General features: G+C 49.9%; 2 protein-coding genes across 4 annotated transcripts in view; one reads left to right on the top strand and one right to left on the bottom strand.

The window, feature by feature from the left end:
- Positions 1 to 446: 446 nt before the first annotated feature.
- LOC117716037 (uncharacterized) lies at positions 447 to 3,001 on the bottom strand. Its single transcript, XM_076940992.1, has 4 exons — positions 2,941 to 3,001; positions 2,372 to 2,562; positions 1,289 to 1,422; positions 447 to 741 (listed from the first exon to the last, which is right to left on the bottom strand). The coding sequence occupies exons 1-4, from the start codon at positions 2,999 to 3,001 to the stop codon at positions 624 to 626; spliced, it is 504 nt and encodes a 167-aa protein (XP_076797107.1). The 3' UTR covers positions 447 to 623.
- Sertad4 (SERTA domain containing 4) overlaps positions 1,711 to 12,839 on the top strand; it is an 11,277-nt gene continuing 148 nt past the window's right edge. The window contains exons 1-4 of one of the 3 annotated variants that reach the window (XM_076941635.1): positions 1,711 to 2,007; positions 6,169 to 6,360; positions 7,545 to 7,660; positions 10,146 to 12,839. The exon at positions 10,146 to 12,839 is cut by the window's right edge and continues 148 nt beyond it. In XM_076941635.1, the coding sequence (XP_076797750.1) occupies positions 6,186 to 6,360; positions 7,545 to 7,660; positions 10,146 to 10,997 (1,143 nt within the window). In that variant the 5' untranslated portion in view covers positions 1,711 to 2,007; positions 6,169 to 6,185 and the 3' untranslated portion in view covers positions 10,998 to 12,839. Of the gene's footprint in view, positions 2,008 to 2,473; positions 2,565 to 6,168; positions 6,361 to 7,544; positions 7,661 to 10,145 lie in introns of those variants that run through there. The other 2 variants (XM_034513559.2, XM_076941636.1) reach the window with 2 other exon arrangements.

Raw genomic sequence — 12,839 nt, 5'->3', positions numbered from 1 at the left:
AGATAAAAACAATAATAAGCCATGCCTCCAAGCCCCACATTTAGTTCTTTATTTGAGCTACAGGATAAACAGTCTTAGGTTCGAATTTAGATTCCCCAAACTGCACTGCTTTAAAGCAGCCATGCCTCCTTCCTCTGATGAAAAGTAGACTCTACCCTCAACCTGGACGGAGGAGTCTCACGACTGAAGAAAGAGTCATCTTTAAAATTCTGAAAGCATTATCTAATGCCCATCCTGGCATGAGTCAGGGCAATTTAACATGGTTTGGAGTGAAAACAAGAAAGCCCAATCTCAGGCATGCAACCCTGGACTGTCTTTTGGAAAAACTGTAATGTGCTGGCCATGGCCTCCTGTTTTCAGAATTGTTCTCTTGGTGTCCCTAAGAGTTTTTGTGTCTTTGATGCACAAAGTTCAATAGAAACACCTTCTAAATAGATTAGTCCTGATGATGGTTAATATTTGCTACTTTATTGAATAAGGCACATTTGCTTCATAAAATTAAAAAAAAAAAGGAGGAAATTCACTTAGCGGCATGTCAGTCACCCAAATTTCCAGTGTACAAATGAAATGGAAAACATTTATTACACAAATTTAATTACAATTCTAGGAAATAAACATGCAGATCAGATGGCGCTCAATCTGCAGGCGCTGATCCTCTCCCCCTGGTTTGCAGTCTGTGCGCCTCCTGGATTCGCCGCGACCAGGCAGTCAGAGGCCTGGCTCTCGCAGGCGGGAGGATCACTGTTATAAAGAACAGCATCACATTCAGCGCATCTGGCATAGTAGCAGTTCTTAACACTTTGCGCAGGTGCCTCCCTTCCCCCACCCGTGCTTTGTTAGGTCCCCCTCTCTAAACCTCTGCCTTCTTCGCACCGTAAGTGACCTCTCCGTGACAGAGGGACCCAGACGGCAGTTATGAATCAATGTGTTTTGGGTTTGTTTGTTTTGTTTTTAAAGACAAACCCACCTATGTTTGGTGTCACCTGCCTTTAATAGTAGCACTTGGCAGACAGACGCAAGCGGATCTCTGAAGGTTCAAGGCCAGCCTGGTCTACAAAGTGAAACCCGGTCTCAAAAACAAAACAACAAAAATCCACACAAAAACTAACTCCAATTGAATCCACTACAAGAAGAGGAGGAAATCACTATTTGCAAAATAAAGTGACTTGAGCTCCTGTCACAGCCTTTCCACCAAGGGCAGGCTTCTTTATTAGTGTGTGTGTGTTTGTTTGTTTGTTTGTTTGTTTTTCTTGTAGGGTTCCCCCCCCCCCCCCACGGGAATCCGCACCCAGTAGCTGCCAGTTCCTGTGGCCGCAGGATGAGTGCTGCCTTGTTACACCCTGGCTGCTGGGGAAGGGACCGGGCGGGCGGGGGAGCGCAAAGCTCAGTCCAGCTCCGACATCTGTTTCTCATCTCCGTGTGCTGTACAGAGGGGAAGAAAGTCTTTAGCAAGGGGTGGGAAAGGCACAGGTTTTTTTTTTTTTTTTTTTTTTAATCACACGCACACACAATAAGAAAACTAAAGCAAATTTTAAAAAATAGACAAGACGTCTGGGCAGGTTGCAGTGAACGCTTCGTGTGTTGCAGCCCCTGCCTCGGGCGGGCTGCGCGCGTGGGGTCCGGGCTGCGGGCGGGAGCGGCCCGCGCGGCCCCGAGGGCGGAGGCGGAGCGGGGGCGGAGGCAGGGCGGGCGGGGGCGCGGCGCCCCGCGATCTGGCAGAGCAGAGGGAGGCGGGGAGCGCGCTTGTCAGGTTCCCTCTCGCCCCGGGGGCATCCAGCAGAGCCAGGCTCGGAAATCCGCGGGGAAATGGCAAACAGGATTGACGGGTTTCTCGCGCTCCTCGCCAGACACAGCGGCTCATTTCCATAACCGTCTGCGGCGGCGGCGGCGGTGGGACCTGCGGGGACCTCGGCCGCCGCGCACCGGGCCACGCCGACAGGGCCCAGGAGGCGCGTGGGCAGCGGCGGCCGCGCAGAGGACGGCGGCGGCTGGAGCGCGGGGCGCGCGGTAAGAGCCGCGACCCCAGGGCGCGCGGGGGCGGGGAGGGTCGCGCGGGGACCCGGAGCGCAGCTGGACACAGCGGGGCGCGGGGGCGGCGCGCGCTCTCCGGGGCCGCGCTCCCTTCCCGGGAGCCGCGGCGCGCACGAGGCGACCCGGGCGGTCGGCGAAGACCCGGTGGCGGCGAGTCCGGTGTCCCCGGGTAGCAGGAGGGTCGGCCTAGGGCTAAGAGGGTAGAAAGGAGGGCCTGCGAGGCGCAGGGATGCGCGTTCCGCGGAACAAGGCGCCGCTGCCGGAGCTGACACCTTGTGTCCCCCGCCACCTCCGCGCCCGCCCCTGCTCCCGGCTGCGGGCGGCGCTGTCCTCGACTCACCTCCCCGCGGGCTGCCAGGCCCACGCCCCCGCCTCTACCAGCCTCCTCGGCCCCGCAACTTTGCCGAGTGCCCGTCCGCAGGAGCGGGGCATCAAGGTCCACACTAGCTCCAGCGGCGCGCACGGCGCGGGCGGCAGCAGCTCGGCGAAGGACCAGGGCAGCTGCGGGCTGGAGTGTGGCCCCGCCAGCCTCTGTGAGTCATAGCCTTGGAATCCCACCTTGGCGTGAATTTCCCATAGAAGGAAACTTGGTTTTTAGAAAGAGAGCGAATAATGATAGCCCTTATTCTTCAGTAGAGGCACTGGGCTCCAGCACCTTGGAAGACAACTTGCCTTTGTTCCCAGACACTTGGGCTGTTTACTTTTCCCCGCGGCCAGCAGCTGGCCGGACGGTGCCCTCGGTCCAGAAAAAGGGCTTAAGGGCAGTGACACCAGTCTCCAGGGTGCGTCTGTGTAAGACCCTGGATAAAGGACCCGTCACACCTCTGCACCCAGCCTTGGGCCTGGGCTGAGAAAACTGACCCCAAAGCTCCCAGTGGGGAACCGCTGACCAACTTAGTCCCCACACACCTGCATTCCCAACCCCCAGCCCCAACAGAGAACTCAGCCTCCTGGGACCGCAGCTGGCCATTACACTTCCCAGGGCATCCCGGGGGCCTGCAAAAAGCAACACCTGTCAGGTTTGGAGCTTTGAAGGTTTTTTGTTCTACCCACCCAGCCTCTCCCTCCACCATTGGTTGAACCAGCCAAAATGTTGAGATTCTGTCTGGGACCGCATAGAGTCCGTGGGTGGGGAAGTCATTTGGCTCCCCAGGACAGAGCACTGCAGTTCTCTGGATTGCAGTGGTCACCCCATGCTGTCCAGGGTGAACTCTGTCTTCCGGCAGCCTAGAGGCGCCTTATATAAAATGCTCTGTAATTCCCAGTGTCAGGAGGAAGAAGGATGATCCTTCTGTCGTGCTGCATGTCCAGTAGCCCCTGTTAGATTCCTGCCACCCTGAACCGCGGCAGCCACTGCCTTTTAGCACCACGCCGTAATGGCTTCATTCGGGAAAACCAAGTTGTATAGAAATGCCCTTCTGAAGAGCCCTCGGTGAAAAGGCTCACACTTAGCCTTCAGCCTTGAGAGGGTGCTGGAGGGGCCATTCCACAGCATCACCTCAGTGACCAAACACTTGCACAGGAGCCTGAGGGCCACAAGTTATTGCAGCAACACCCTCTGTTTTAATCCACTCGTTTCTGATCTTAAAACAAGACAAAAATCTCTGTAGTATACATCACTGTGGCTGCTTTTTATATTAACAGTATAAATTTGTGAACTTGGATTCCTGGATTCCATAACAGTAAATCCATGCTAGACATGAGTGTCCAGTGCTGTGTGGCCCAGTGTCTCAAGAGCGCCATGCTTGCCTCCCTAACTGGTTAGCATCAGTGTGAGTTCCAAATAGACCAGGAAGGCTCAATTGCAGATTCTCCTCCCCCTCCCAAATAGTTCCAGCTCATTCATGTTTTATTCCAGCTTAAATAAATCACTTGCAGCATGCTGCCTCTCCCATTTAAAAAATCTCGCGTGTAACAGTTTTCAATCTGAAAAAGAAAAACTTGAAGAAATTAGATGTTATAAACAAAAGAAACAAAACACGCTGAAAGCTATGCCCGCTACTACGTTTCAAGTTCAAATGCATAGTGATAGAATTTCATGTGTTGTAAACAATGCTAACAAATAGAAGCTCTGAGAGTCTTAACAACAGAAAGGCTGCTCCCCAAGTCATTAGAACATAAACAAACTGAGAATGGCAGAGCAGCCGAGGGCCCATTAATGTCCTATTAAGCAAAGGTAATTGCTGCCAGGAGCCTGAAGGTGCTTCCCTTTTTTTAGGGGTGTGTGTGTTTTAATAAACCCTCTTTTGTTTATATGTAATAAAAGTTCCACCAGGCAAAGGCTTGGATCCTCTTCCCAGAATCCACTGCAGAGGTCAGAAAGGGCTGTGGTCTGTCTCCAGCTGTGGCAAATTCTGAATACAGGTGTCTTTTAGACTAGGTTAAGAAACTGGACTCTTGGCTTGGTTGCGGAGTTTGACAGAAAGAGACCAAAGGCTGAGTCTGTTAAACTGATGGAGACAAAATTTCTTTGTGGATGACTGAAAGAGTAAAATAAGTGACATCTCCCAGCATTTCTGGATAGAGAATTATTGTATACACTCACAGCATGCACACACACTCAAACTCACACGAATGCACACACTCACACACACACCTGAGTTCTCTTCCCTTAATCCATTTCTGACATCTCTTTGGAAAGAAAAATGGAAGTGCAGACTCTGAGGACCAAGTCAGCTATATCCTCATTCTACCTACTCACTCACTGGAGACCCTGCCCTGTCTTCTGGGGGGGGGGGGGGCGGGGAGGGGCTTCAGCTGAATCCCAGAACACAGGCACCTGGTGAAAAATAATCAGCTATCACTATCAGTAGCTGCTCTGGTAGCCAGAGGACCTTGGCACTTATTGAAGCTGCATTCTCCCTTTCCCCTGGAAGTGCACTGATGTCCTGACATGTAGAGAACAGTACTCTCCATGAGACAGTGACAAGCTCATCCTTGCCCTAGCCAGGAGGCAAAAGAATGAACTGGGCCCTTGCTATGCCACAAGGAAAATCCATCTTGAGCAAGCAAGCTGGATAACATTTCATTGACAGTTTCTTAGAACGCAAATGAGCCGTGCAGGTCTAGATGTCCTGAAGAAACCTGGAACCAGAGCTGCCTATGGCCCCAGGATCTTCCTGCTGTTGTGCCCAGCGCTTTTCTCCCTGAAACATACTCTTAACACTATCTTGAGGGTCAACCCAGCCCCATGGAAGTGGCCCCATAGCCTGGATTCCACGGGGCCAGAGTCTGGGAGCATCCCAGAGTATCCAAGGCTAGGCTGCTCCCTGCAGTCCTGAGGTCAGGGTGGGGAACCAGAGAGGATTGTGTTGACTCTTGGAAAGTTCCTGCCATGCATCTGGCTCTGCAGTTTAAAGAGTTGCTGGCTGTGTCTGCCCGGAGCCCTGGCTTCTGTTTAATATTCTGCTGCTTGGTTGATGTTGTGCTTGGCTCCTGTGGGACTGCAACTCACGGCTGGAAACTGGAGCCAATTTTCTGTCTTCATCTCGCAGTGTTTTGACTGGAGGCAGATCCAGTTCAGGCCGATCAGGGCTGTGGAAATAACTACCAAGTGTCTGTCAGCTTCACCCTGGGGAGGAGAGAGTAGGGGAAGATCCTGAGTGTAGAAGAGGACCTGGGAAGAGAGGAGGAAGCTGGAAAAGAGACTTAAACTCACCAAGTGTTGGGAGGACCCCAGGGACGTCTGCCCCCCTTCCCCAATTGATTAGCAGATCTCATCAAAGGGGTCTCCTAGGGGCTTGAATAGAAAATTGATTTCACCTTATTAATAGAAGGGAGTCTGAGGGCTCTGGCCCTTCCTCCTAGGGGTACATTTTAAAGGTCTGGAGGAAACTGTATTTGGGAGGCAGAGCAGCTGTCTGAGAGAGGCTGAGGGGGTCTGAAAACAATAAGGAGAGTGGGCTCTAAAGATCCGCCCTGAAATGCTGGGCTGCTGATCTCAGTGGCTAAGCTAACAGCATCAAGAGCTTACTAAGGTTTCCTTGGAAAAATAATCAGATGGTTGGGTACCGGGGTGGGGCGGGGCGGGGAGTAAAAGTTTCTTCAGGCACAGGAAGATGCTGAGACCATCCTCGGGCTGGCTCCTAATCAGAGCTCTTTATCTATCCCCCTCCCCCACCTCTTTTTCCCCCCCAGATCTAAGGCTGTTAGAGATGACGCTGGTTCTGTCCATGAATAGATTCTGCGAGCCCATTGTCTCAGAAGGAGCTGCTGAAATTGCCGGGTACCAAACACTATGGGAGGCTGCCAGCTATGGAGGTGCGAGCCCCCCAGGGCCAGCACAGGTTCCTTCTCAGGGAGACCGCGGAGCCAGCTCACAACTGGCAGGTATGGCCTTTGGCCTTCTCCTTAGGAGGCGGTGTCTAGTCAGACCCTGGGGCTGGGCTCCTTGGAAAAGTCTGCGGTCCACCTGCTGTGGATGTCCTGGAACAGCATTTTGAAGGGGACCAAAAGTTTGGATTCCGGCTTTCTGACCCATTGAAGTGAATGGTCCTCAGGGAAATGCAATCGGTCACAGGCTTCACAGCCAGACCTCTGTTCCATAGTTCATAAAGGAATCTGCCACAGCCTCAAGCTCCTTCTCTTCATGGACCACCTGGCTGATGAGAAAACAGAATGTGTTCTTCTAGACATTAATTCTGATAATCTCAAATAAGTTCTTCTTCAGGCTATCACGTCTTATTCAGTGATAGATCTGTGGGTCTTATTTATTTATTTATTTATTTATTTCAAAGAAACTGAAATATAAGCTTCATGAAAATCTGGTTCCTGCCGGGCGGTGGTGGCACACACCTTTAATCCCAGCACTTGGGAGGCAGAGGCAGGCGGATTTCTGAGTTCGAGGCCAGCCTGGTCTACAGAGTGAGTTCCAGGACAGCCAGGGCTACACAGAGAAACCCTGTCTTGGGAAAAAAAAAAAAAAAAAAAAAAAAAAAATCTGGTTCCTGAAAAGGTTTTAAAGTCCTCAAAGAGGGCTCTTGCTTTTTTATTCATGGTTGGCTGTGTTAACATTTCCAGAGTGAAACATAATAATTTAATTACTCCAAATTCTAAACCTTAATATTTAACATTGTATTTTAAGAGGAAAAAACATGCTAAAATTCCCATGTATAGATGTGCACTTGTTTAGTAACTGCTAAGTGATTTGTATCCATGGTTCTGCCGCCTGTGGGGGGAGTCTGAGTAAGTGCTGGCGTTACTTCAGATAGGTCACTCTCCTCCCACCCGTGGATTCTGCTGTTGGCCTATGCACAGAGTTGAGATTCCAGGCACTTAGTAATGTAGAAAGGAAGGTGACATTTCCCTCTAACCCTGACTAGAAATCTTTACCTTCCCGGGCTCACAGGACTCCATCCAATAGCAACTATGAAGACGGGTTTGTTTTTCATCACTGTGTGTACAGACGGGGATGTAGCCAAGTTATCCACGAGAGGGAAAGGAAATGAAAGTATTTTGCTTTGAGAATCTCTGGCAGGCCTTGTGTCATTTGTCTGTCTGATTTATTACCGCAGGATCACATTACAGGGGAATCCCAAATTCTATAAGCACACCCAAGGTCACATACTTCAAGAGGAAGTATTCAGAAGAAGAAGAACCTCACCCACCACTCGGCAGCTGCAGCCATAAAGTATGTTTTAAATAGTAGTTATTTTATTAACAGTTACGATACGTCATAGCACATACTCGAACCATTTCCAGACATTAAATTGTTCCACCCAAGCAAGAGAAGAGAGCCATTTCTTTGTGGGGTCACATGAATCGATGTCACTTTGTGGGGGTGACTGCACTGGATAGTTTTATGTCAGTTCGTCACAAGCTAAAGTCATCTGAAAGGAGGGAACTTCAAATGAGATGATGCCTTCGTAAGATCAGGCTGTAAGCAAGCCTCTAGGGCATTTTCTTAATTAGTGATTGATGGGGGAGGGCACAGCCCACTGTGGGCGGGACCATCCCGTGGGCTGGTGATCCTGGGTTCTGTAAGAAAGCAGGCTGAGTAAGCCAGGCTGAGCAAGCCAGTAAGCAGCACCCCTCCGCGGCCTCTGCATCAGCTCCTGCCTCCAGGTACCTGCTCTGTTTGAGTTCCTGTCCTGACTTACTTCAGTGATAAACAGAGCTGTGGAAGTGTAAGCCGAATAAACCCTTTCCTTCCCAACTTGCTTTTTGGTTGTGGAGCTTGCTTGGTCACAGTAATAGAAACCCTAACTAGGACAGAGACTGTGTTACTTTTCATATGTCGTGAAGAACCAGAAAGAGAATCTCTCCCCAGAAGTAATAAAATTATGTAAGGAAACACACATCTTTTTGCCTGTGATTTAATATTCCCAGGTTGAAGGGTAGGGCTGCTTTGTGGTGTCCTGTGGTGGAGATGTACTTGACTTCAAGGCCACTGCTTGTACTAATTAGGGTTTTCCTGACCCCCTGAGGTCCAGCAGAGAAAGCAGCCATGCTGTTCCTGATCCATCCTAACACACGTCAAGTTGGTTAAAATTCAGAATTCATTCCCAAGGAAGGAAACAAAGATAGCTGTTTTTTTCTTTTCACAAATGAAAAGAAATAACACAGTGGGGGGGGGGGGGGTTGTGCATGAGGTGAAAAGCTGCATATCTGAACATTAGTTCTTCCATATTGTGCCTTCCCTCCAGACCTTCCCTCCAGACCTCCACTGACCTTACCAAAGAGGAGCAGCCAGAGCCCAGTGGCCGAGGTGCTGAGGCCAGCTTCCTCTGCCCCTGTGACCCCACCCAACCCGTAGGTTCTGTCTCCCCTCTCCCACCACTCCCCGTCCTTCAGATGTTGCTTTTGCCTGCTTGTGAAAAGGCACCTATGTTTGTTTCTTTAGTTTCTGTGTGGTGGCTCTGTGAGCTTTCCAGTTGCTACTGGGATCTGCCAGGTGCAACAACACATCCTGTGGTCCCAGCAGGGCAGGTGGATTTCTGCAGGCTCAGTCTGGGCTACATTGTGAGTTCCGGGGCTGCATGGCAAGGCCTTGTTCCGTTTTTATTTTATTTTTACAAACCAAGTTATCAATAATAACAGTTGCTGATGGTTTGCAGCGAGCGTCGTTCACCCAGTGACAGCCTCGCACAGCCCAGGACTGCACACCCCACCCCACTTCTAGTTTCTCTGCATCTCTCTCTTCTGCTAGCCCACAAGCCCTCAGTTTTCAGGTGCTTAGTCTGAACTTCATTGACTACGATTTCCCTCTTACTAAATAAGGCAGATGACAGGTGTATGATGCCAGCGGTGCTCCTTGGTGGTCCTGTCCACACTCTGACATATGCCCGTTAGAACCTGTATCTCGAATCTTTAAAAGACATGTACCAGGGCTGGAGAGAGAGTTCAGCAGTTCAGAGCACTGGCGGCTCTTGAAGAGAACCTGATTTCTATTGCTGGCACCCATTTGGCAGCTCATAACTAAATATAATTCCAATTCCAAGGAGTCCAGTGTCCTCTTCTGGCCTCTTGGGTGGGAACCAAGCACTCACGTAGCGCCCAGACAGACATGCCTGCAAACATACACATAAAAATGATTTTCAGCCATTAAAGACGGCACAGGCCTTAATTCCACCCAGGTGACAGAGGCAGGCCGATCTCTGTGAGTTTAGGGCTAGCTTGGTCTACGTAATGAGTTCCAGGACAGCCAAGGATATATAATGGAGAGACCCTGTCTCAAAAAAATAAATTAATAGTAATAAGACTCTTTGAAAAATAGATGAATTTAAAAACATACTGCTTGTGAAATGCATGAGTGTGCTTCTGCACAAAGACATGTAAAATACAGCTTAATGCATTTCGCCCAGAGCATTCCTTGTCACCAACAGCCAAATCAAGATGACTCCTCCCAAGGCTGCTTCAGATTACCTAGCCCTTACCCCCACAAAAATTGCTGACCTGACCTCTGACCCCCACAACAATCGCTGGCCTGACCTCTGACCCCCACAACAATCGCTGGTCTGACTGTGTCTCCGCTTCTCCTACACTGTGACTTAAAGGACTGAGCCTTCTGGCTGGGCCCTCCTCAGGTCCACCCCAGTAAGTTAGGAAACAGGAGGGTTTGGGGGTGTCCACAGCAATGGGGCCAGCCTCTAAACGGGTGATAACTGTTTTCACAGACTTCGTTTCCTAAGGGTTCTCCTGCCTCTGGTTTTCAGACCATCTCCATTTTTGAGGAGCGGGCGCACATCCTTTACATGTCCTTGGAGAAGCTCAGGTTCATCGATGACCCAGAAGTGTACCTGCGAAGGTCTGTTCTCATCAACAACCTGATGAAGCGGATCCATGGGGAGATTGTCATGCAGAACAGCTGGTGCCTCCCTGCCTGCTCCCTCAGCGGCACCTCTGCGCAAGAGTGGTTCCTGGCTCAAGACTGTCCTTACCGGAAACGGCCCCGGGTGGCCAGAGAAGAGTGGGAAAAGATCCACACTTGCTGTTTTTACCAGGAGTGTGGTGGTCACTGCCTGAACCTACCCCTCTCTGTCAATACTGGTGTTGGAAACGCTTCGGCTGCTGCCGTGGTTTCATCTGCTTCTTCCTCCTCATCCACTTCTTCTCCATCCACCCCATCCTCCCCGTCTTCCTCCTCTTCCTCCCCCTCTTCCCCTCTGCCTTTGCCTAGTTGCTCCCACCATGTGGACTTTGACATAGGCAGTGCACCTATTTACAGGAGCCAAACACCTGCCAACGAAATCTTTGTCACTAACATTAGGTCGCTTGGTGTCCAGGAGAAGGTCAGATTCAACAACGATGGGAAAGTAAGCCACGAAGCCAGCAGAGATGGTGATGCCCTCGGCCAAGAACCTGTGGGAAGCGACCTTGATTTTGAGTGCAAAGGCCAATTTTACGATTATTTTGAGACTGGATATAATGAGAGAAACCGCGTGAGTGAGTCTTGGAAAAAGTCTTTGAGGAAAAAGGAGCTTTCCCCGAGCAACAAACTGTGCTGCAGCAGAGGGGGCAAAATGTGACTGTCCCCCATGGGCGCAGAAGCGCGCACGGCATGACCAGTTTTTACTTTGGATTTTGTAGTTTTGTACAACCGATAAAATCATGCAGTGAACACCACGCTGGGCTGTTTCACTGCCTAGAAAGCAGATTGCACAAAACATCTGTACAGTAGGCACCCACAAGCCACTTAATAATGTGATTTTTGCCAAGGAAAGCCAACTTCGTGTTTCAAAGTATATCTTAGTTTTTCTTTCTTTTTCTTTTTAAATCGGTAGAGTAGATAGAAGACAACTCGCCCTTGTTACATTCCCACTGCCCCTCCAAGGAGCCCACGCTAGCCAAGTTCAACATGTTTGCCAGTTAATTAGGTAGTTACTTGGTAAACAAATCAATATATCCAGCAGAGGTGCCTGCTTCCATGTGATACAGTATTTTTCTTTCCTGAGTAAAAGACTCAAGGCAGGAAGCGAGATGAAGTGGTTTCGTGAGCTGTGAAATGTTTGTACTGGACAGGTTGGGGCGAAATGAAGCACACCTGGCAGGACAGCAATCTAGGATCTGTAGAGACAGTTCCCTACAAGCTCCTGGCTTGCCTGTCATAGGTAGTGGGTGGCTGGAGAGGTGGCATACAGGGCCATCTCTGATGGGGTGATAGAGAGGTGGCATGCAGGGCCATCTCTGATGGGGTGATAGAGAGGTGGCATACAGGGCCATCTCTGATGGGTAATAGGTGGCATGCAGGGCCATCTCTGATGGGGTGATAGGTGGCAGGCAGGGCCATCTCTGATGGGGTGATAGGTGGCAGGCAGGGCCATCTCTGATGGGTTGATAGGGAGGTGGCGTACAGGACCATCTCTGATGGGATGTAGGCAGGTGGCATATAGGGCCATCTCTGTTGGGTGATAGAGAGGTGGCATACAGGGCCATCTTGGTGGTGGGGTGATAGGTGGCGTACAGGGCCATCTTGGGTGCCTTACTTTATCTTAATTTTTGCCGGTGTGAAAATTAAGGATGAATCAGAGTTACAGCAGGGATTTGACAAAACACAGGGTGGATCCATGCAGTTTGGAAACTTAACTTTGAACTATCGCATTCAACTTTCTAGTTACCCTCCCCCCTTTTCCTTTGTTTATGACGCCCAGTGGCTGTGGGTCTGATACTTTTGGGTAGAGATGGAGATGATAATGGGGAAAGCCATCGGGAGCAGAGAAGGCTGCCTGGGTTCTCCATGGCAACGAGCAGTTGCTGGGTCTGGGCTCTCCCAGCTTTGGGCTGCTTTGTTTCCTTGTCCAGTGACATTCACAGCCCGTGGCATGCGTTATATTTTGACCTGTTTTTGCATCATTTCATGCGTTTAGACTCTTAAGAGCATGTGGTTTCTATATATGACTTTTGCTGTTGATTGAGAAGCACAATGTTAATAGATTATGTGGTGATCAATACGTTTTATCTTAAAGAATGTAAAGGTTTGTAGGTTGCGGAACATTATTTTGGAGAAATGGGGCTCGCTTGTCACTGATACTGTGTGTTTGGCCAACACGCTACACAATAATACCTTGAATTTGCACATTGGCAAGTGCCCTCAGTGCTACCCTGGAACAGCCCCACCAGCTCCTCATGAACCACTCCCATCTCCAAGGTCGAGGATTGGTCTGGGTGACTTGGGTCCCTTAAAACAATTATTTACAGGAACCAAATGCCAAAAGGAAGAAATAGGTAAGTTCTCCCACTTTCTCCAAAATGAAGCTTTTTAATTATTGCTATTAATATTAAATAGGTCTCATTCATACAGTGTATGAGTAGATCATTTGGGCAATTGTCCGCAAGGACCAATTTTTAAAAGATGTTCCTGTGATATGGCT

This window comes from Arvicanthis niloticus, chromosome 10, assembly GCF_011762505.2.
Source record: "Arvicanthis niloticus isolate mArvNil1 chromosome 10, mArvNil1.pat.X, whole genome shotgun sequence".
NCBI classification, from domain to species: domain Eukaryota; kingdom Metazoa; phylum Chordata; class Mammalia; order Rodentia; family Muridae; genus Arvicanthis; species Arvicanthis niloticus.
This window is presented reverse-complemented; position numbering and strand designations above follow the sequence as displayed.

Excerpts from the sequence above, each read along its gene's own strand:
- LOC117716037 (XM_076940992.1), bottom strand. The coding sequence starts at position 3,001 with ATGGCCAGCTGCGGTCCCAGGAGGCTGAGTTCTCTGTTGGGGCTGGGG. Across the intron at positions 2,563-2,940 it reads GCTGGGGGTTGGGAATGCAG|AGGCTGGCGGGGCCACACTC; the intron begins GTGTGTGGGGAC and ends TATGACTCACAG. Across the intron at positions 742-1,288 it reads CAGGAACTGGCAGCTACTGG|TGATCCTCCCGCCTGCGAGA; the intron begins GTGCGGATTCCC and ends TCTTTATAACAG.